The sequence below is a fragment of the Eschrichtius robustus genome, chromosome 16 (genome assembly GCF_028021215.1).
Source record: "Eschrichtius robustus isolate mEscRob2 chromosome 16, mEscRob2.pri, whole genome shotgun sequence".
Lineage (NCBI taxonomy): Eukaryota > Metazoa > Chordata > Mammalia > Artiodactyla > Eschrichtiidae > Eschrichtius > Eschrichtius robustus.
This window is the reverse complement of record NC_090839.1, coordinates 34,714,086-34,736,672: the sequence shown is the minus strand read 5'-3', so window position 1 is coordinate 34,736,672 and position 22,587 is coordinate 34,714,086. Positions and strand designations below refer to the sequence as shown.

The 22,587-nt window shown below is 39.7% G+C and overlaps 1 protein-coding gene across 6 annotated transcripts in view; it reads right to left on the bottom strand.

The window, feature by feature from the left end:
• Positions 1–22,587, bottom strand: part of SHLD1 (shieldin complex subunit 1) — a 99,377-nt gene that overhangs the window by 44,860 nt on the left and 31,930 nt on the right. For 2 of the 6 annotated variants that reach the window (XM_068524261.1, XM_068524262.1), the window contains one exon: positions 20,556–22,380. The exons of the other annotated variants lie outside the window; for them this stretch is intronic. In XM_068524261.1, the coding sequence (XP_068380362.1) occupies positions 22,355–22,380 (26 nt within the window). In that variant the 3' untranslated portion in view covers positions 20,556–22,354. Of the gene's footprint in view, positions 1–20,555; positions 22,381–22,587 lie in introns of those variants that run through there. 6 annotated transcript variants of the gene reach the window in all.

Below are 22,587 nucleotides of genomic sequence, written 5' to 3'. Positions count from 1 at the left end.
AAGCCTGAAACCATCAAGTTGATTAGCAAGTAACTTAACTGACTGCCAAAACAAACTTCAGTACTTTTTAAAGACAGCAAAATCCAGACACTTAACAATGCAATATCATGAAGTCCAACCATCAAGTAAAACTTGGTGGAGAAGAAGCAGTAATAGGTATTTTGAAAAAACCTGGCTCATTTCTAGATATAAAGTCCAAAACAACCATCAGTCCTTTTTGTTTGTTTCTTTTTGCTTTGTACTTTGAGGAAATAGTGCTGTAAATATATGACTATTTCTCTAATTGTTATTTTCTGATATTTGCATTTTCTCCTCTTCCATAGAAAAGTATAGAAGAGGCTCTTTATCACAGAATTAACTTTACAAGCAAAAGAAAAATGTACGAATTTACTCCACTAAAACTAAAATTCTTCCAGCCTCTATGCGCATGTCACCTGTCAGAGGCCTTTCCTGGCCATGGTGTTTAAATTGCACCCCCATCTCTTATGTTGCATGCTGTTTCTTCATAGCACCAACTTCTGCTATGTTTTCCTCTAACAGTTTTATAGTGTTTGGCCTTACATTTAGGTCTTTAATCCATTTTTAGTTTATTTTTGTGTATGGTGTTAGGGAGTGTTCTAATTTCATTCTTTTACATGTAGCTGTCCAGTTTTCCCAGCACCATTTATTGAAGAGGCTGTCTTTTCTCCATTGTGCATTCTTGCCTCCTTTGTGAAAGATAAGGTGACCATATGTGCGTGGGTTTATCGCTGGGCTTTCTATCCTGTTCCACTGATCTATATTTCTGTTTTTGTGCCAGTACCATACTGTCTTGATTAATGTAGCTTTGTAGTATAGTCTGAAGTCAGGTAGCCTGATTCCTCCAGCTCCATTTTTCTTTCTCAAGAATGTTTTGGCTATTCAGGGTCTTTTGTGTTTCCATACAAACTGTGAAATTTTTGGTTCTAGTTCTGTGAAAAACGCCATTAGTAATTTGATAGGGATTGCACTGAATCTGTAGATTGCTTTGGATAGTATAGTCATTTTCACAATGTTGATTCTTCAAGTCCAAAAACAGGGTATATCTTTCCACCTGTTTGTATTGTCTTTGACTTCTTTCATTAGTGTCTTATAGTTTTCTGCATACAGGTCTTTTGCCTCCTTAGGTGGGGTTTATTCCTAGGTATTTTATTTTTGTTGTTGCAATACTAAACAGGAGTGTTTCCTTAATTTCTCTTTCTGATTTTTCATTGTTAGTGTATAGGAATGCAAGAGATTTCTGTGCATTAATTTTGTATCCTGCTACTTTACCAAATTCATTGATTAGCTCTGGTAGTTCTCTGGTGGCATCTTTAGGATTTTCTATGTATAGTATTATGTCATCTGCAAAGAGTGACAGTTTTACTTCTTCTTTTCCAATTTGGATTCCTTTTATTTCTTTTCCTTTTCTGATTGCTGTGGCTAAAACTTCCAAAACTATGTTGAATAATAGTGGTGAGAGTGGACAACCTTGTCTTGTTCCTGATCTTAAAGGAAATGGTTTCAGTTTATCACCACTGAGAATGATATTGGCTGTGGGTTTGTCATATATGGCCTTTATTATGTTGAGGTAGGTTCCCTCTATGCCCACTTTCTGGAGACTTTTTATCATAAATGGGTGTTGAATTTTGTCAAAAGGTTTTTCTGCATCTATTGAGATGATCATAAGGTTTTTATCCTACAATTTGTTAATATGGTGTATCACATTGATTGATTTGTGTATATTGAAGAATCCTTGCATTCCTGGGATAAACCTCACTTGATCATGGTGTATGATCCTTTTCATGTGCTGTTAGATTCTGTTTGCTAGTATTTTGTTGAGGATTTTTACATCTATGTTCATCAGTGATATTGGCCTGTAGTTTTCTTTCTCTGTGACATCTTTGTTTGGTTTTGGTATCAGGGTGATGGTGGCCTCATAGAATGAGTTTGGGAGTGTTCCTCCCTCTGCTATATTTTGGAAGAGTTTGAGAAGGATAGGTGTTAGCTCTTCTCTGAATGTTTGATAGAATTCACCTGTGAAGCCATCTGGCCCTGGGCTTTTGTTTGTTGGAAGATTTTTAATCACAGTTTCAATTTCAGTGCTTGTGATTGGTCTGTTCATATTTTCTATTTCTTCCTGGTTCAATCTTGGAAGGTTGTACTTTTCTAAGACTTTGTCCATTTCTTCCAGGTTGTCCATTTTATTGGCATATAGTTGGTTGTAGGAGTCTCTCATGATCCTTTGTATTTCTGCGGTGTCAGTTGTTACTTCAAGGAGAGCATATCTGTTAATGCTATCAAGATTTACTCTAAACAGTAGTTAGTATTCATTTCATGTAATTAAAATGGGTTGCCCATTTTTGTGCAAACATGTACATTCAGCTCCTTTCTACTATTTAGTTGTACATCTAGTTCTTTAGTGACTTTTTAAAAAGCTGTCACTTTAATCACTTATGAACACAGTTTTAGAAAGAAGAATCCACCCCAACACTTCTCACCTCCTCTTATGAAAAATTCTTTTATAGTTCCACCTCTGGAAGAACATTCTAATGATGCATGTGCCACAGCTCTGTATCTGCCACTATGGAAACTCATTTAAAAATGCCACCCCCTTAAATTCCTTCATGGCGTATTAATTTGATGTTCTAAAACAAATACTTCACCATGAATTAACTCCTGGCAAATAGTAAGATCAACCTAACTAACCTGACTTCTATAGCCCTTCCGCCATCTGTAAATGTGTTTCTTATACATTCTTAAAGGGATCTTTTGTTAGTCATTAGGCTTTATTATAAATATTCTCCACTAAAATCTACTAAATCACTAATATTTAAAATAAAGCAATATAGTTCTCAAGATATGATTCTATTAATGAGAGTATTCATTCACCAAATGCATTGGGTAAGATATGTTATGAGGAAACCCACTACCAGATTGTGAGAGTTAAAAAGTGGGGATGACCTAAACATCCATCAACAGACATCACATCAGATAAAGTATGGTCCAACCATACAGTGGAATACTATGCAGCCACCCAAAATATGAGATTTACATGTACTAAAATGGCAAGATGCCTTAATATAGCATTAAGTGAATAGAGTAAGATACAAAATGGTATGTATAGTAAAATCCTATTTTCATTTCTAAAAAACAGATATATGAGCTGTTTGTGTTATGTGTAATATATGTGGTGTATGTGTATGTGTGTATATGTATGTATGTGTAAGTATAACTATATGTATGTATATGCTTATAATTGCATAGAAAATATCTGGAAAGATGCACAGAAGTTATTTATGATGATCTCTAGGGAGAAGTACTGAAGAGACACGAGACTTTTATATTTCATTTCATACCCTTCTGTGTTATTTATTTAAATAAATTTTTTAAAAGGATGACTAATGTCTTCATCACTAATATCGTAACAATCATACATATACCAAAGTGGGGACCTCCTTCCAAAAACGTAGCAGCAAGTCTGCAACAAGAAAGATATGTTTTGGATTTTCTCTACAGCTCATTGCCTGAAATCACTAATGGCTTCCAGGGAGCACGAATCCTGAAGCCTGACAAAGAAAGGCTATATCTTTAAAAAGGAAGTCTCCAGGGCACTGCTTTTCCAGTAGTGTTCGCATAATTCTAGGGTTATCTGGCTTGCCAAATTGGGAACATTCCACAGAAATAGGACTCTAACTTATGAAACTGCTTTGAATAATGCAGTATCCTATATATTATTTTCAGAGATATTTTCAGAAGTCAGGAGTTTACACTGTATTTCTGGATTTTAATTTTTTTAATACCAAAATGATATCATTGTTCCAATTTTAAATCACAATTCAAGCAGAATCAAATGTGGCCAAGAGCTGCCCTTGGCCCAGCATAGGAAAGGGACCCAAGACAGAGAGCACAGCCCTGCGGGGCTGCAGCTGAAAGCAGTGGGCACTGTCCCAGCATGTGGCTGCTAGCCAGCTGACTTCTAAGCTAGTGTGCTCATGAACACAATGAGGATTCAAGGCAGAAAATTACAGGTGATGGTTACAGGACAACTCACTTGCTCTCAGGTACTAAAAGCAAGTCTTGCAGTGAAAGACACAATGTGCGGCATTCTAGTGGAGAAGATGGTGACAGAGGGCTGGCAACCATCACTGCCACTCTACACCCTCTCTCACCCCAAGTTACTCAGTTTACATCCCCTGGGTGCACAGAAACAAAAACAGGGGATACAAATAAGGAATGTTGGTACCTTAACTGATCCGCACAGCATAGGCAAGATGGCTAGGAGAGTCAATTCTCCCATCACTCTGAAGAGACATAGTGATGCTGAATCTCTCCGTCCATGGCCAGAAGCAGATACCAGAGACCTCAACAGATCCAGGGACAACACTGTGGGCCTCTGTTCCACTTCTATCAAGATTATTGTTTGATTTCTTTTAGCCCTAAATCCAATTCCTTCAGAACTTGGGAAGTAGTTTATCAAAACTCAGGCCTGACTGGTAAGAGTAGAAATGGGCACAAGGCATTTATTGCAGATAATATGCTTTCTCACAGTAATACAGGAAAATGATCAGTGCTCTTAACCATCACAAGAGATGGATATATGATAGAAGAAAAAGAGACAAGCAAGTGTCTTAATTTTCAACAGGGAGGAAGAAGGTATAATCCAGAAATCTATACATTATGGACCATTGAGCCTGATGCTTAAACAAGAGTTAAAAGTATGGAGGTGAGGACTGTCATTTGTGACACCTGTTGTGTGTCCAACCCCATTGGTTAGGTGTTATTAGCCCCATAAAACAGATGAAAAAACTGAGGCTCAGAGAAGTTCTTAACATGCCTAAGGACACCGAGTAAAAAATGATAAAACCCTTTAAACCCCAAAAGCTGTACTTTCTCCCCATTCAACAGAGAAAAGGAGGTCGCCAGGCCCAGCCATGTGTCCTACAACATTAGGTTCACCTCTGTCTGATCACATATTTAGCAGACAGTTCAAATATTTACATTCTTACTTTGTTGCCTGCCCCAAAGTACCTTTTTCCTGTCTAAAGAAACTGAAAAATGTACCACTTGTAGAAAGGTCTAATTTCTTTATTTCAAGAAACTAAAAGGGTGATGGGGAACTGATTGATAAAGGACAGTGAGCCGGGGAAACAGAGTCATGTTACTGCAGCTTCATGACTGTGAGACCAAGAGTTGAGCGTCAGGTACAGCTTTCCTAGGTCTGGCAAGACAAGATTATCTTCTGGGAGGGAAAGGGGGCATTTGGGGACAGTGTTGTAAGATTTTTGTTTTTCCCTCAGCTGATCACCGTGGGATGCTGCCAGGGTTCCTGCTGCCTGGACTCCACAAGATTTCCCGGGCTGGGCAAAGGCCTTATTCACCACCAGCACATAACTCTCTTTTCAGTAAATAAACTGCCAAAGAGACTGAATATGTGGCATCTCTTGGGTTGTTTGTTGTTTTTCCCTTTGCCTTCAAACACTTCAAGTTTACCAAGTCAATAGGAAACATCTCATGCAAAGCTGAACAAGATCCCGCTTCTAAACATAAATCCCTGTTAGATACACCAGCACATGTATCCACATATCCATGCCAGTGGCAAAATGTCAAGTGCACTGGTCTACAGGGTTAGGTAGGTGACAGACACCTTCATCTAGGGCAATGTCTGCGATGGAATTCCTGTTAGGCCATCACGGAAATGTTCTTGTACACTCCCAGATTGTTTCCAAGACAGTGAAAGATTTTACAGGATGTGGCAGACCCTGAACAAACAAAACTAGCCTGCAGGGACCTTAAAGTCACTAGAAAACACACAAGAGACTGAGTGGAAGACAGATTATTCTTTTCGGGAACTATATTAATGTTTTGCATTGATTTTAATGATCAAGTCATAGGAACAGGCAACTTCCTCTTTTGATTGAGGAGGAAGGAGACAGCCTCCCAACTCCCAGTTAGCAAGCCCACCAACACCTCCTCTTGTAATTGTTGTTTTATTCCTTTAAATGTTAAATCAAGGCCTAGGCTTCTGGCGGGGGTTCCCCCAAAACCACATGCTACATTTGAGGCCCCCTTTTTCCCCCCGTGGGGAAAGTTTTCATTTTTTCTATCAGATTCTTTTCTTTTTTCTTTTTTTTTCTGGCTGCGCTGCGCGGCTTGCAGGATCTTAGTTCCCCGACCAGAGATTGAACCTGGACCCAGCAGTGAAAGCACCGAGTCCTAACCACTGAACCGCCAGGGAATTCCCCAGATTCTTTCGTTTTAAAAACCATTTTTAAAAAATTGAAGTATAGTTGATGTATAATGTTGTGTTAGCTTCAGGTGTACAGCAAGATGATTCATATATATATATATATATACACACACATCTATCTATCTATATATACACATCTATATCTATATGTTCTTTTTCAGACTCTTTTCCATGATAGGTTATTATAAGACATTGAATATAGTTCCCTGTGCTATACAGTAGGTCCTTGTTGTTTATCTATTTTATACACAGCAATGTGTATATGTTAATCCCGAACTCCTAATTTATCTCCCCCTTTGTCTCCGTTATCCCCTTTGGTAATCATAAGTTTGTTTTCAATGACTGTGAGTCTATTTGTTTTGTAAATAAGTTCATTTGTATCATTTTTTTAGATTCTACATAGAAGTGATATCATATAATATTTGTCTTTCTTTGTCTTACTTCACTTCATATGATAATCTCTAGGTCCATCCATGTTTCTGTAAATGGCATTATTTCATTCTTTTTTATGGCTGAGTAATATTCCTTTGTGTATATGTACCACATCTTCTTTATCCATCTATCAGACTTTTGAAGGAATCTTCAGTCAAACAAGGTGAAGAACAAATGTCCTCATACCTCTCTGGTCTTCAAGAATGTTGTGCTGAAATTCAGCCCCTCTTGAGTTACAAGTATTGTGGGCTTATTGAGCATATGCTGAGGGTGAGAATAAGCCCAGGACAGTGAAAAGGGAAGGCCAGGGCTGGTGATCAAGCCAGATGGGAGCCAGAGCAAAAAGTCACCCATTTCCCTTTATCCTGGCTCTGGCCCAGGAGTGTGTGTGACAGAGAACTTGATGGTGTAAGCCTCGGAGGAAACCTCGAGAAGCACTGCTGTTTGAGGGAACCACTTGGGCAATATTGTGTATGGTGGTCACTGACAAAGCTCTGGAGTGCGACTGCCTAGTTCTACCATAGCCTTGGTTAAATAACCTAGCTGGGCCTCAGTTTTCTCAACTCTAAAATGGGGATGAGGGAGTTCCCTGGTGGTCCAGTGGTTAGGACTCTGTGCTTCCACTGCAAGGGGCACGGGTTTGATCCCTGGTTGGGGAACTAAGATCTCACATGCCACACAGCCAAAAAAAAAGAAATCTCTAAAATGGGGATGAAAACAGTATCTCTCCCCTTGCTTATTGAAGGATTACCTGGGATAGGGCCAAGGAAACAATAAATGTCAGCTATTGTGATGACTATTTATAAGTGACTTTATACTCCCTTTGTAATCATTCTTTTGTGTGACCTTTGCAGTGAGCACTTCCTGAGGGTGAGAGATGTATTATAATCTCTATGTTAATTCTTCTTTTTAAGAACTTCCAGCCACATGTCTTAAAAGTATATTCTAAAAAAAAAAAGTATATTCTTAGCTCTGCTACTTAACTATTTCAGAACTTCTATCTTCAAAGGACCAAAGAAAGTTTATCTCATCCACTTTTTTCTAATATTTTATCTTCTGTAGATATTGCATGAAGTCTACAATGATTTGAACATTTCTAAACTAACAGACAAAATGGCAAAGTGGATTTTCCAACCTCTGCCATTGATAACACTCACTGGCTAAAAATGTCTCATATGTGTGATGCTTTGAACTTCTTTCAGTGCTTTCATAACTACTCTTTATTTTATTTATGTGGTTCTTTACTTACTTATACCCCTACCTTTTCCCATCGAGGACTGAAGGTGGCTTTAAGGACACACAAAATCACAAGATGGCATAAAATAAAGACAGAGCCAAGGAAGAAAAACAAAGAAGAAAGAACACCAAAATCCCTGGGAATTGGGGAGAAAAAGGCCTTGTTCCTATTTCACAGAGAAGGAAACCGGGGCACAGAACCACTAAATGACTTTTGAAGCTGTGTGGGTTAAAAGCTAGAAATATCTGAGACTAAGGCAGTGTTAAAAATGATAACCTGGGACTCTGGAGTATTGGAAAATTAATTCAAAACAAAACAAACTAATGTCAAAGAGACACCATCCAGGTCAGCGGAGCTCCAGGGAGAAGTCCTGGGAGCTAGATGCGGATGGAGCTTGGAGGGGAGGTGGTGTAGACAGCCATGATCATAATCGTAGGTACTAACAAAGTGCTGGGCACCATTCTAAGAACTTTCTAAGCATCACCTCATTTAATACCACAGTGCCTTATGACATATATACTGGTATTATTCAGATTTTGTAAATGAGGAAAATGAGGCCCAGAAAGATGAAGTAACTTGACCAAAGTCATGGAGTGAGTACGTGGCAGATTTGGACCCAGGCAGTCTGACCAGAGCCCACTCCCAACCTCCAGTGTCTCCAGAGACCCAATGCAGACAGAGGTCACCAACAGGAAGGCTGGGCCTGGAGGACCAGGGACATCCTTTCTCAAAGCTGAGAGGGTGAGAAGAGCAGGCATGGTGTGTGGGTCAAGAAAGTTGCAAGGAAAAATGAGGACTCAGCTAGAAAAAAAGGGAACTCAGGATCTAAAACCCCAGGCTTCAGTGCCCTTTATTTGGATCCTGCCAGCTTGCTGGGCAGGAGAAATTCCTTAAAGTGACCTCACAAGGGTTCAAGACACTGACTTGTTTCCAAAACCAAATTTATCTCTGAGACAACAGGATGATGATGATGATGATAAATAATAACAACAATGCTTGCTTTTTTCCTATGGTAAGTTTAGAGCCATCAGTCAATCAATTAGTATTTATTGAGCACATACTATCTACCAGGCACTGTACTAGGCACACTGACTTTGAACACAGGACTTTAAAGAAGGAGAATTTTTGTCATTTCCATAGCACATTAAATATTTTTTAAACATTAAAAAAATTTCTAGGGACTTCCCTGGTGGTCCAGTGGTTAAGACTCTGCCCTTCCAACGCAGGGGGCCTGGGTTCGATCCCTGGTCTGGGAACTAAGATCCCACATGCCACATGGTATGGCCAAAAAAAGAAAAAAGAAATCTAAATTTTAAAATAGAACACCCCTACTTCTCCCAGCTCTAGGGTATTGGTGGCTATCAATCTCCCAGGCTATTCCTATTACAGGACTCTAAAAAATTGCTCTATTTTTGGTACAGGTTCCCTCCTCCTCCCAGTGTCTTTAGGAGCCACTCCACCTCCGCAGTTCCTCCCTGTGCATATTCTGAGCTGTGGCTTCTTCCTTCCGTTAGATCCCCTCTACCTTGGCCTTTTAGGGATCAGTAAAGCTATATGCCAAATATGTCTAATTCTCCCCTCTCCAGGCCACTGACAGGATTGCACTTCCTGGCTTCTTTGTGGAAATGGGGCCACATCATTAGTTTTGGGCAATGAGCTGTGAGTAGAATTCCTGATGCTTGTCACTTCCAGGAGGGATCATTTAACTGCCAATGAGAGGCTCTCTGGAGTTCTTTTTTTTCCCTCTACATGACAATGGCAGCATGTGAGATGGTGGCTAGGTCTCGGGGTGACGAGCCATCCTAACTGCCCAAAATGAACGTGCAACATGAGTAACAAACTATAGAGTTTAAAATCACTTAGATTTGGGGATTGTTTGTTATCACAGCATAACTGACTGACAAAGCCTTTCAGTAAGGCTCAAAGTTTCTGGTCCATAGTTTCTGATCACCCCTTATTTTCCAAGAAAGAGACAGAGATACATAGAGTCATATATAGATATAGTCACAGAAATAATTTTTTCTTATTATTTCTTAGATTTTGAAGTGGGAGGAAGAGGGTAGAACATGTGAAAACCCTACCAGCCATCTCGATCCAATCTCTGTATATAAATGATTTCAATACAAAAGTAAATAGAAGGGCTTCCCTGGTGGCACAGTGGTTAAGAATCCGCTTGCCAATGCAGGGGACATGGGTTCGAGCCCTGGTCCGGGAAGGTCCCACATGCCGTGGAGCAACTAAGCCCGTGTGCCACAACTACTGATCCTGTGCCCTAGAGCCCACGAGCCACAACTACTGAAGCCCGAGTGCCTAGAGCCCGTGCTCCGCAACAAGAGAAGCCACAGCAATCAGAAGCCCGTGCACCGCAACGAAGAGTAGCCCCCGCTCGCTGCAACTAGAGAAAAGCCCGTGTGCAGCAACTACGACCCAATGCGGCCAAAAATAAATAAATAAAATAAATAAATTTTTAAAGAAAAGTAAATAGAAGTTGCAGCTTTAAGAGCCCTTAGATAAATCTCACAATTTGAATCGGAAATATACAGATAAAAGATTTTTTTAATCTATAAAATGAAAGGCACAATAGATGTCTTGGAGTATAAAAAGCAATGTGCTCTGTATGAATTTACAAGACAGCATGGGAAGAATCTTTGCTCTAGCTCAGGGTTTCTCAACCTCTGAACTATTGACATTTGGGGCTGGAAAATTCTCTGTTGCGGGGGAAGGGCCCGTCCTGTGCACTGCAGGATATTTAGCATCACCTCTGGCCTCTACCCACTAGATTCCAGTGACACTGCCCCCAACCCATTTTGACAACCAAAAATGCCTTTAGGCATTGCCAAATATTCCCTGAGGGACAAAGTCACCTTCAGTTGAGAACTTCTGCACTAGCTATGGTCACAAATAGACTTAAACCTTCTCCTACAGACTGGATAACAATTTTCTTTCATAAGAGATTAGATAGTACCATGTTTATGTACTCACCACCTTTTCCAGAATTACTTCTGGGACACGAACCTTGAGCCTGTGAGTGTCCTTTTAAAAGACTTAGACTCAAGGCAAATTTAAAGGAAAGTGAGGTTTACTATGTTGTAAGATGGCCAGTCATCAACTCCTTCCCCGCTCTGTATGCCATTCCCGAATCAAGAGTGGAGTCGATTCCTTCCCCCCCTTGAGTTTGAGCTGCTGTGACTGCTTTGACCAGTAGATACAACAGAAGTGAGCCAGGCTCTTGAGAGGACTGGGAGTTTCTGATTTTCTTCTCTTGGAATGCTCACTCTTGGGATTTTCCCTGTAGGAACTCAGCCACCATGTCGTGAGAAGCCCGGGCCACCTGGGCATGGAAAGGCCACATGCAGGTGCTGCAGCTGACAGCCTACCTGAGCTCCCAGCTGATGGCCATCATCAGCTGTCAGTGATATGGATGAGCAATCTTGAATATTCCAGACCATTCAAGCTCCAGGTGACTGCAGCCTCAGCCAACATTACTTGGAGCATAAGAACCATCCACCTGGGACTTCCCTGGTGGTCCAGTGGTAAAGAATCTGCCTTACAATGCAGGGGACGCGGGTTCGATCCCTGGTCAGGGAAGTAAGATCTCACGTGCTGCGGGGCAACTAAGCCCATGCGCCACAACCACAGAGCCCATGTGCCCTAGAGCCTGCACGCCACAACTAAAGAGAAGCCCGCATGCTGCAGTGAAAAGCCTATGCACCGCAACGAAAGATCCTGCATGCCTCAACAAAGATCCTGCGTGCCACAACTAAGACCCGACCCAGCCAAAAATAAAAATAAATAAATGATAAATAAATCTTTTTTAAAAAAGAAAAGAACCATCCATCTGAATCAAGTCAACCCACAAAATTGTGAGAGATAATAAAATGGTGTTTCAAACCACTAAGTTTGGGAGGAGCTGGGCAGCAACATAATCAAAACATGACCTCAGATCCAACTGTTGTTAGTGACAGAGACCAGACGGGTCACATATACATGTGAGACAGGCATAATGTTCAAGGAGTGGCCCAGGAAATAGTGAGTGGAGAAGCCTGTGACAATGGCAGGGTCTAGGATTGCATGGCCAGGAGTGTGAAATTCCCGACTATCTCAGAGATGTCAGTGAAATCAAGTGATTGAATGTGAATGAGTGGCAAAGTAGAAGGTGACCTGCTAAACAAATGTAGACATGTCTTCGAATACTATTCCCTGGAATGTACAATTTTACATGACCATCATCATGGCAGATATTATTAATAGTGTGTCTAGCATGAGTGAACACTGTACTGGGTACTTTACATACATTATCCTTAATCCTTGAAACAGTCTTGGAAGATAAGCATACTTGTCTCTTCCTCCACCCTCCCCCTTCCCTAACACCCTTCCTGCTTCCTTCTTTTATCAAGAGGGTAGTTTAAAAAATTTTTAAATCGCATCATATACTGTTAGATGAAAGAAAGCTTCCTGTCACTACTTTGAGCAAAACACAGAATCCAGAGCTCTGTTTTTGTTTTTCTTCCCAGGTCTTAATATGCTGAAAGACACTCGATAATCCTTTTTAGGTTCCGGGCTGGTTGCAAACAACTTCAACTTCTCATGCCTGTTGAAGGTTAATATTTGAAAAGTTATATGTAAATTTGTAGTCTAATACTGGGAGATACCAAGTATCTTTCAACTCACCTCCCATGTTCTAACTCACCCTGCAATTGTTCACTGAGTGCCTACCACATGGGTACACATCATGTCACCTCCTCACTAGATGAAATCTAGAGACAGATCACAAGTAGGAAGATTCTATTTGGAAGGACTTAAACAGCTTCAGGTAGTGGCAAGGGTTGTGGCCACAGTCTAGCAGTAGGAAAGACATTTACTTTCTACCATTCTGTAAAGCTCCTGGATATTCAATACAAGACACAGTATTCAAAACAGAGCATGCACTTATTCAGTGCTTACTGGATGAATAAAAAGCATTAAATAGACAGTAACGTGAATGTGTGGAAATAATGTAAGACAACTGAGTTCACTGTATAGAATAAGTATGATTATCTGATATTATTAGTTCATACTGACCCCACAAAATTCACTTGAATGTATAAAAAATTCTCATTTATAGCATTATATAGCCAATTCCAAATTTGTTTTTCCCAATTTCTGAATCCTGCCAATTTCTATATTTTTTCAGGCTGCTATTATCTTGGGGTAGTTGCAGGGAGTTATCACATAATCCACATCCATGAGCTCCAAGTTTGAGAGACAGCACATTTTGATCACCCATTCTTTGAAGGAAGAAATCATGATTAGCCATGGACTTGGCCACAAAGATCAATAATCTTCTCATCTTCACAAAGTAACTCAAATTCAAATTTAGGAAATTAGCTGAGAGTTTATAGGCAGAGGTAAAGCAGTAGGAAACTCTAGGGTATCTGAGATGTACCATAAAAGGAAAAACTCAGCTGGGACCACTTTAAATCATAACTGAGCAATTACCGATTCCTTATTATGACTATTTCTCTCTATATTTTTATTAATAATATATTAAAAATAACTATAGCCAACTGGGCAATTTAAAAAAAAATAATTTAAAACTCTACAGGTAATTTTGAGAACACTCACAATAAGAAAACTGAGGTCTAGTAATAAAGTTATAAAAATGTTTCCTCTAAGATTTGATTAAATTTGGTATTACTGCTCTTCTGCCATAAATGTAAAATAAGATGCTAATTTCTAACCCCTGAGTAATATTTTTTAGTGTCACCAGAATGTAATAGATTCAACAGCTAATCTTTTCATAGAGGATTCTGACATGGAAAAATAAGAAGATAACTGCTCTTTTCTTTTTTAAAACTTATTTATTTATTTTATTTTTGGCTGCATTGGGTCTTTGTTGCTGCGCGCAGGCCTTCTCTAGTTGCGGCGAGCAGGGGCTACTCTTGGTTGCAGTGCGTGGGCTTCTCATTACGGTGGCTTCTCTTTTTGCACAGCACAGGCTCTAGGCGCGTGGGCTTCAGTAGTTGGGGCACACTGGCTCAGTAGTTGTGGCTTGTGGGCTCTAGAGTGCAGGCTCAGTAGTTGTGGCACACGGGCTTAGCTGCTCCGTGGAACATGGGATCTTCCCGGACCAGGGCTCGAACCCGTGTCCCCTGCACTGGCAGGCGGATTCTTAACCACTGCTCCACCAGGGAAGTCCCAACTACTCTTTTTATGAATGAATTTGTTCATTTTATTTGTTCTGTGTAGCCTTGAAAGTTACACTGCCTGATTTTGTCCCCTCTTATTTTAAGTTTTATTTAAGATTTTGCATATCTTATTTTCCCAACTAGACCATCAACTCCTTGTGTACAGGAATCATGTATTCTGACTATTTTATATCAACCTCAATCTATAGCATGGAGCTTGACATAAAGACAACAATCTAAAAAACTGTTTCATTTGACTAGTTAGACCTGTAAAAAACATGCCATGTAATACATTCTCACAGACCCAGCTATGCTTAAAGCCACCTCAAATTAATTGAGAGCCTTCATCATAAGATTATTTGTAAAGACTATTTAGGAGCATCTGCAAATACTAATCAAAGCACTTTGCAAATGAGAAGGCATCTGTTGACAAACACAACATTTGAAATGAAGAGTTTATATGAGAATAGGATTAGATGATTTGCCTAAAAATATATCCAAAGTTAGTGGGCTTCCCTGGTGGCACAGTGGTTAAGAATCCTCCTGCCAATGCTAAGGGACACAGGTTCGAGCCCTGGTCTGGGAAGATCCCACATGCCGCGGAGCAACTAAGCCCGTACGCCACAGCTACTGAGCCTGCGCTCTAGAGCCCGTGCTCTGCAACAAGAGAAGCCACCGCAATAAAAAGCCCGTGCACCGCAACGAAGAGTAGCCCCCGCTCACCGCAGCTAGAGAAAGCCCACGCAGCAACAAAGACCCAACGCAGCCGAAAATAAAAATAAATAAATTTAAAAATATATATATATATATCCAAAGTTAGTAGAAAACATATATATTAATAGCAAATGCTAGGAAGTAATTCTACAGATACTTTGGGTCAGTGTTAATAACTTCTCTGTAAGGGCTCTGTCCAGTACAAATCCATTTTTTTGCCCAGTACTGAGCAACATGAAGGAGGACAAGGCTTGGTCTCCTCCTGAAAGGAATTCAGTAATGAAGACATGCGAGTCCAGAAACATCCCAAGTGGTGGTGCTAGTTCTAACAGCAGCAGCTGTAATGGCTGCCACTCCGTGTGCTAATCTCCAGGTGCCTCACTCAATTCTCAGGACAACCTAGGAAACAGGCATTCTTAATCTACCAATGAGGAAACTGAGCAAAGCAAAGTACAGCAACTTGCCCAAGGTCAGAAAGATAGTAGGTATAGAATCAAGGTCAAACCCAAACTACTCTGGCTCTCAAACCAAAAATAAAGAATACAATTTTTTTTTTTAAGTCAGGACACCATTAAAACCAGAGGGAAAAGGATACAAGTACATAAATAGCATTAAGACAACTGGCTCCCATTTGGAATAATAAAGCTATCACCTTGTCCCACACCTTTCACCAAAATAAAGATTTCAAAGTACAAAAAAAACTAAACCTTAAAAATTCCAGGAGGGACTTCCCTGGAGGTCCAGTGGTTAAGACTCCACGCTTCCACTGCAGGGGGCACAGGTTCGATCCCTGGTCGAGGAACTAAGATCCTGCATGCCATGTAGCACAGTCAAATAATAATAATAATAATAATAATAATAATAATAATAATAATAATAATAATAATACCAAGAGGTATCTATTTATATAATCTTGGGAGTGAGAATGATTTTCTAAATATTAGACCAAAGTAGAAGCACTGATTGATAAAACTAACTACATAAGAACCTAAAATCTCTCACATCAATAAAACAATGTATTTATTTGTAATTATCAGAACTTGGAGATGAACTAATGGCCATTAATAGGGAGATAGTTAAAATATTATAGGATATTTGCACTCCACAATACTATGCAGACATTAAAAGGACTGAAGTATTAACATTTAATAATGGCCGTTATAGAATGTGGTATTTTAAAAGACAAGATGTAGAACAATATGTTTTTGTTAGAGATATTTTGGGTAAAAATTGTGCATAAACAACTGTACTAAAATACATAGTTCACATGCACAGATTTACCCACACTGAGACATATTTATGGGTACACTACCAAAAACCAAATACACGCAACACTACTGGTTACCACTAGGACGTAGAAAGGGGAGAGTGAGAATAGAGAATGTCCCATTTCTACTTCCTTTTGGTCTTCAGTATTTTAATTTTTTTTAAAAAAGTACATATTACTTTGGTCACTTTAAAGAAAACAAACTTTAATCAATACATATAATTAATAATCAATACATTAAAATTAAAAGGCAAAACTGGAAAAAAATAACTGCATTCCCGATGTATAGAGAACTTTCACAAATTAGTAAGAAAAGATGAAAATTCTAATAGAAAACAGGCGATTCATAGAAGAAAAAACATGTCCAAGAAAACACAATCAGAGAAAAGCAAATTAAAACAAGAAATCATTTTTTGCCTATAATAGAATTATCAAAGTATTTTAAAATTATAATACTAGTGTTGATAAGTCTTGAAAAAAGTGATTTTTTTGGCCCCCAAAGCACCGTATATAAGTGGTATCAAACTCTATGTATCCTTCTGCAACTTGCTTTTTTTGCTCACTATTAATGATTTATATAAGTTGACACTGTGGGTAATAATGATACAGGTAGCTCTTGTTCATTCATCTTAACTGCTACATCATATTCTGTTATACATTTACCTTAATTTGTTTACCCATTCTCCTCTGGTGGACATTACTTTGTGTCCATTTTTTCCTTCTGTTTTAAACAATGTTGCAATAAATATTGCTATAAATGTAGGAGCACAGTTGCTAAGATTTCTCTCTTGGATATTTACTGAGAAGAGTAAACTGAATAGGTGGGGCAAAGACTATGAGCATCTTCACTTTGCTCTCCAAGGGCTTATACCAACTGACTCTACCAACCATAGAGGAATTTCATTCCTCTACATCTCCATCAACAGCTGTATTGTCAGATTTTAACTTCTGCTTAGGTGGTAAATGTAAAATGGTATCTCATTGTTGTTTTATTTTGCAATTTCCTTGATTACTAGTGAGGCTGATTTATATGTTTGTTGGTCATTTGGGGTTTTTTTCTTCTGTGAATTGCCTCCATTTTTTTTTGTTTTTTTTGAAAAAAGTGATTTTTATCCCTTTCGTTCTGGAGAACAAACAAGCAATGCGTATTAAAAAATTTATTGTATTACAGCAATTTTTCTTATAGGAACATAGCTTGAAGAACAATTTAAGGTATATACAAGGGTTTAACCATAAGGATGTTGAACACAGCCCTTTATAATAGCAGAACATTAGAAACAGTGAAAATGATCAAAGATAGGCAACTGTTTATTTGTATAATGATTTTAAAAGTTGTTTCAGAGAAATATAAGGCACAACAAGGAAAAGGTGATCTGACAAGCATTTTAAAAGAAAAAGGACCAGTATTTCTTGAGATGTCCAACAGATTTTTTCACAGGAAGTTTTATTGAAAAGCCTGAGAAATAATGCAGATAGATCCTGTGAACATCTACCCACTTTCTCCTAATGTATTGTACTTCAAACTGTATATTGACATTGATAAATCCAACCATCTTATTTATATTTCTCAGTTTTACTTAAAATCATTTATGTGTATCTATACGATTTTATCACATGTGTAGATTCACACATCCACAATCACCATCAAGATACAGAATATTTCCCTCACCACAAGCATCCCTCATGTTACCCTTTATAACCAGGCCCACATCCTTCTGCCCACCCCAATCCCTGGTGTCCACTAATCTGTTCTGAAATTTCTAAAAATACTGTCATTTCAAAAATATTATATAAATGGAATACAGTATGTAGCCTCTGGGAATTAGCTGTTTTTTCCCATGCAGCCTAATTCCCTGGAGATTCACCCAAGCTATTGTGTGTATGGCTAGTTCATTCCTCTTTACTGCAGAGCAGTGTTTCATGGTATAAATGCACCACAATTTAACAATTCTCCTATTGAAGGATAACTGGGCAGTTCAAGTTTTTAGCTATTATGAATAAACCTGCTATGAACATTCATGTACAGGTTTTTGCACAAATCTAAGTTTTCAATTCTCTCAGATTAAATGTCCAAGAGTGCAATTACTGGATCATGTGGTAATTGTATGTTTAGTTTTATATAAGAACCTGCCAAACCATTTTCCAGAGTGGCTGAACCATTTTACATTCCCACCAGCAATGTATGAATGATCCAGTTTCTCTACCTCCTCACCAGCATTTGGTGCTCTCATTATTTTTTATCTTAGCATTCTGATAGGTATCATTATGGTTTTAGTTTGTATTTCCCTGTGGCTAATGATGTTGAACATATTTTCACGTGCTTATTTGCCATCTGGATATCCCCTTCAGAGAAATGTCTCTTTGTGTCTTTTGCCCATTTTCTAATTGGATTATTTTTTTCTGTTGAGTTTTGAGAGGTTTCTACATACTCTAGAGATACTGGTCCTTTGTCTGATATCAGATTTGCAAATACTTCTCCCAGTGTGTATCTTATCTTTTCATCCTCATCATGTGGGCTTTCAGAGAGCAAAAGGTTTTAATTTTGATGAGGTTCAATTCATCAGTTTTTTGGCTGTTGTATTTTTCATTCTACCATTTACATTTGCTCTTTTTCTAATTCTTTGCTGAGATTTTCTATTTTTCATTTATTTCCAGAGAATTTGTAATTGATTGTCAAGCATTTTTATGTTGGTTGCTTTAAAACCCTTGTCATTTAATTCCAAATCAGTGTGATTCATCTCACTGTTGGTGTCTGTGACTGCTTCTTCATTCAAGTTGTGACTTTTCAGCTCTTGGTTTGACAGGAGATTTGGGGTTGTATCCTGAACATTTGTCCACTATGTTTAGAGACTATTCTTTTTAGGGAATCTTGGTCCTAATTAAATCCTTCATTTTAGCAGGCAGCCACTCTCTTTAGGTTCAGCACTCAGGTTCTGGCCTGCTTTCATGGGCTGCGGTCTAATTTTCAGAGACTCTGCTGTTCATTGTGGTTTGGCTGGTGCTGCTGAGGCCCCCACAGGTCCCTGCTGGTATTGTCTGAAGGCCTGGCCTGGCCTATAGGTGTTCCTTGGCAGGGGGAGATCTCAGGCCCCTGGGCAGGCTTCCCAGGCAGGGCTGCTTGTTGAGGTGGGGTTCCCCTTTACAGTGCCCCCCTCTTTGCTGCTCCCCATCTGCCCGAGTGAATGTGGGTAAAGGAGGGGAGTCTCAGGCCCATGAAGATAAAGGGACTTCCCAGGCTGGGTCACTTGCAGTGCTGGCAGAATCCCCCTGTTTGTGCCTCCTGGATGCCTAGGTCTGGCTTAGTAGGGGAGGGGCATCTCGGGCCCAGTGGAGGAGAGTGCTTCCCCTGGTCACTTATTGCTACGGGTCTCCTATAGGCTCCCCCTTGCTGGGTGCTGGGTTCTCCTGATGGTGTTGGATAGACAACCAGTCAATCATGGGGCGAGAGGAGCCTATGTGACCCCTTCTTGTTGCTAGATGTAGGTCAGGGTACACTGGTCCTGGCCACCTTCTCTATGCTGTTCCTTCAGTCCTGGGGCCCCCAAACCAATTCATCTTCTTCTTACCACTGCAAATGGTCTACTTTGGATGCCACTTGCGTCTCCAGGACTATAGTTGTACTTAGCAGAGAAAAGCAGGGAGAAATAGGTCTACACTATTTTGTCAGATTACAAAAGATTTTTAAAATCTCTTACCTTTTAATGCTCCTATAATTTCATCAAATAAGGCATATTTAAATCCTTTGATCTTATCTTTTCAGAAGAAAACATAACATTTACTTGGCAAATGTGCAAAAAAAAAATCAGATAGCATTTTTTATATCTGTATTCCACCCTGTAATCAATCAAGCAAGATATGTGAAAAGGTGTCCTCAAATTATATAACAACATGTGCAATAACTAGGCCTAATTAATAAGTTAGCTTCTCAGACTTTGAGTAAAATAATCTCTAACAACTTTAAGTTTTAAGATGAAAAAAACTCTGCAAAGAATGAATTACAAAGGCTTAACACATATGGTACATTTAAATTCTTTTTCTCTGTAAGGCTCAGGAACATGAAAAAAGTGGCCACAAGATGGCAGCAGACTCCAACTCTGCCCCATAGCAAGAGCCTGCCAAGCAGGTGTCCAGGCTCCAGACCCAGAGTAGCTGCTTAAGTATTACTGGCTAAAACCACGGGATATTATTTTAACCCATTCTCCCCTTATACTTTACTTCTAAAATGCCACTGGTCCACGGATAACGTCCTCATCTTTTTATCTATACTGTGCTTAACATGCCCCAATATTTTCCAAAAAGTTCTTTGTAAAAGAAAATTCTGGACATAACAATTACTGAATACATTGTAAAGAAATGAAGTTAAACCTCTTTCCTTGTTTGTTTTTAGAATTTATTTTAATTTTCCACTCATTTGTATTATTTTGTAAGCAGGAAAAAACTCACAATACTATAAAATATAAGAATACAGTTTTCTTAAGAAAATAGCTTTAAAAGACAGTCTTTAGGGGTATCCTTATAACTGTAATCTCATGTACTACAATTAGAGAGATTTTTTTGCTGAAAAAAAAATGAAGGAAACAACATACTTTCTTCATGATGGGGAAATGTAGTGATAATTTTCTACTCTCAGTAGCATTATAGCTCCTCACATATATTCATTTCTTGGCTGTTTTCTTGACTTTTTAAAAAAATTTTTATTTATTTGGTTGTGTTGGGTCTTCGTTGCTGCATGCGGGCTTTCTCTAGTTGCATTGAGTGGGGGCTACTCTTCGTTGTGGTGCGTGGGCTTCTCATTGCGGTGGTTTCTCTTGTTGCAGAGCTCAGGCTTTAGGCGTGCGGGCTTCAATAGTTGTGGCACGCAGGCTCAGCAGTTGTGGTGCACGGGCTTAGTTGCTCCGCAGCATGTGGGATCTTCCTGGGCCAGGGATCCAACCCGTGTCCCCTGCATTGGCAGGCGGATTCTTAACCACTGCGCCACCAGGGAAGTCCTTCAAAGAAAAAAGCTGGGGGCTTTAGAGAGAGACCAGTCTGGGCTAGTCTGAACACTTTTCATATGAGAGTTGAGCAAATCTGCAGGACTTATGTGAGAGTACACGCTATTTTCTTTTATTTTTGGCTGCGTTGGATCTTCATTGCTGTGCGTGGGCTTTCTCTAGCTGCGGCGAGCGGGGGCTACTCTTCTTTGCGGTGCCGGGCTTCTCATTGTGGTGGCTTCTCTTGTTGCGGAGCATGGACTCTAGGTGCGCGGGCTTCAGTAGCTGTGGCTCACGGGCTCAGTTGTTGTGGCTCGTGGGCTCTAGAGCACAGGCTCAGTAGTTGTGGTGCATGGGCTTAGTTGCTCCGCGGCATATGGGATCTTCCCAGACCAGGGCTCAAACCCGTGTCCCCTGCATTGGCAGGCGGGTTCTTAACCACTACGCCACCAGGGAAGTCCCATATGTACTATTTAACTTAGAATCTTTTTTGTCCTATAGTACACATAAGCTCAATCACAGCTTAAATTTGATGGTAAAGTTATAAACTGGTGAACAAGGTACTGTGATACTTGATATCTATTTTAAAATCTTGTCAAATTTCACTTAAGTGTGTTGTTCATTTATTCAACCACCCTCCGCTGAGCACCTACTATGTGACAGGCACTGTACCCTTATTCCTTACAGGCCAGGGTTCAGGTCTGGACAATGTCTGCAACAGGCACTGTTCTTAGACCAGGCAGAGAGCAAAACAAGAACCCACACAGGGAAGCACCAGGCTCCCAGGAATGAATTAAAAAACACTTATCCTTGCAAGTTATGTGCCAGTAAGATGGGTTTTTGTAACTTTGAGCATGTTAGCAAGACCTAGCTCCATCAAAAACTCCAGGGAGCTGGCGGGTTGGGAAACAGCAGCCACTCAGCAAACAAAGAGCATGATTTACAGCTTCAAAGGACAAAGAGCCAAGAATAAGAAGAGTTCCGGGTCCAGATGAGAAAATCTTTTCTGGACAGAAAGAGTTATTGAGAGTTCCATCCATTCCAGCAAAGTTAAAAAACTATGACTTCATTTTCTTCCTTCAGTTTTAACATAAGAAGTTGGAACCTGCCTGGTGTGAGAAATTTATCTGAAAAGGCAATGCCTTCTTTCCGATAGGTCTACAGGTAGGTAGAGCTTCTTCAGTGATGGGAAGATGAGAGGCTGAAAGGGGAGCTCAGTGGGCAGCAGACACAATGCTGGTCAATGAACCAGAGTCCTGGTGGCCCGAGACGGTGCTGAGACTGGTGTGAAGATATTCAGAGTTAGCAGAAAGAGGCTCACAAGGACTTTCCAGAAGAGGTAACTGCAAATATTTAAGACAATATTTATTACTCAATACTTACTCATACCTTGATGTTTGCATTTCTTTAAAGTTCTGCCTTGAAGTCAATGTAACCCAGATTTGAGTCTCAGTTTTCCACAGTTTGCGCGGTAAAATATTAATATGTTACATGTTAACCTTTCTATGGCTCCATTTCCTCATGGGTAACATGGAGATCATAACATTATT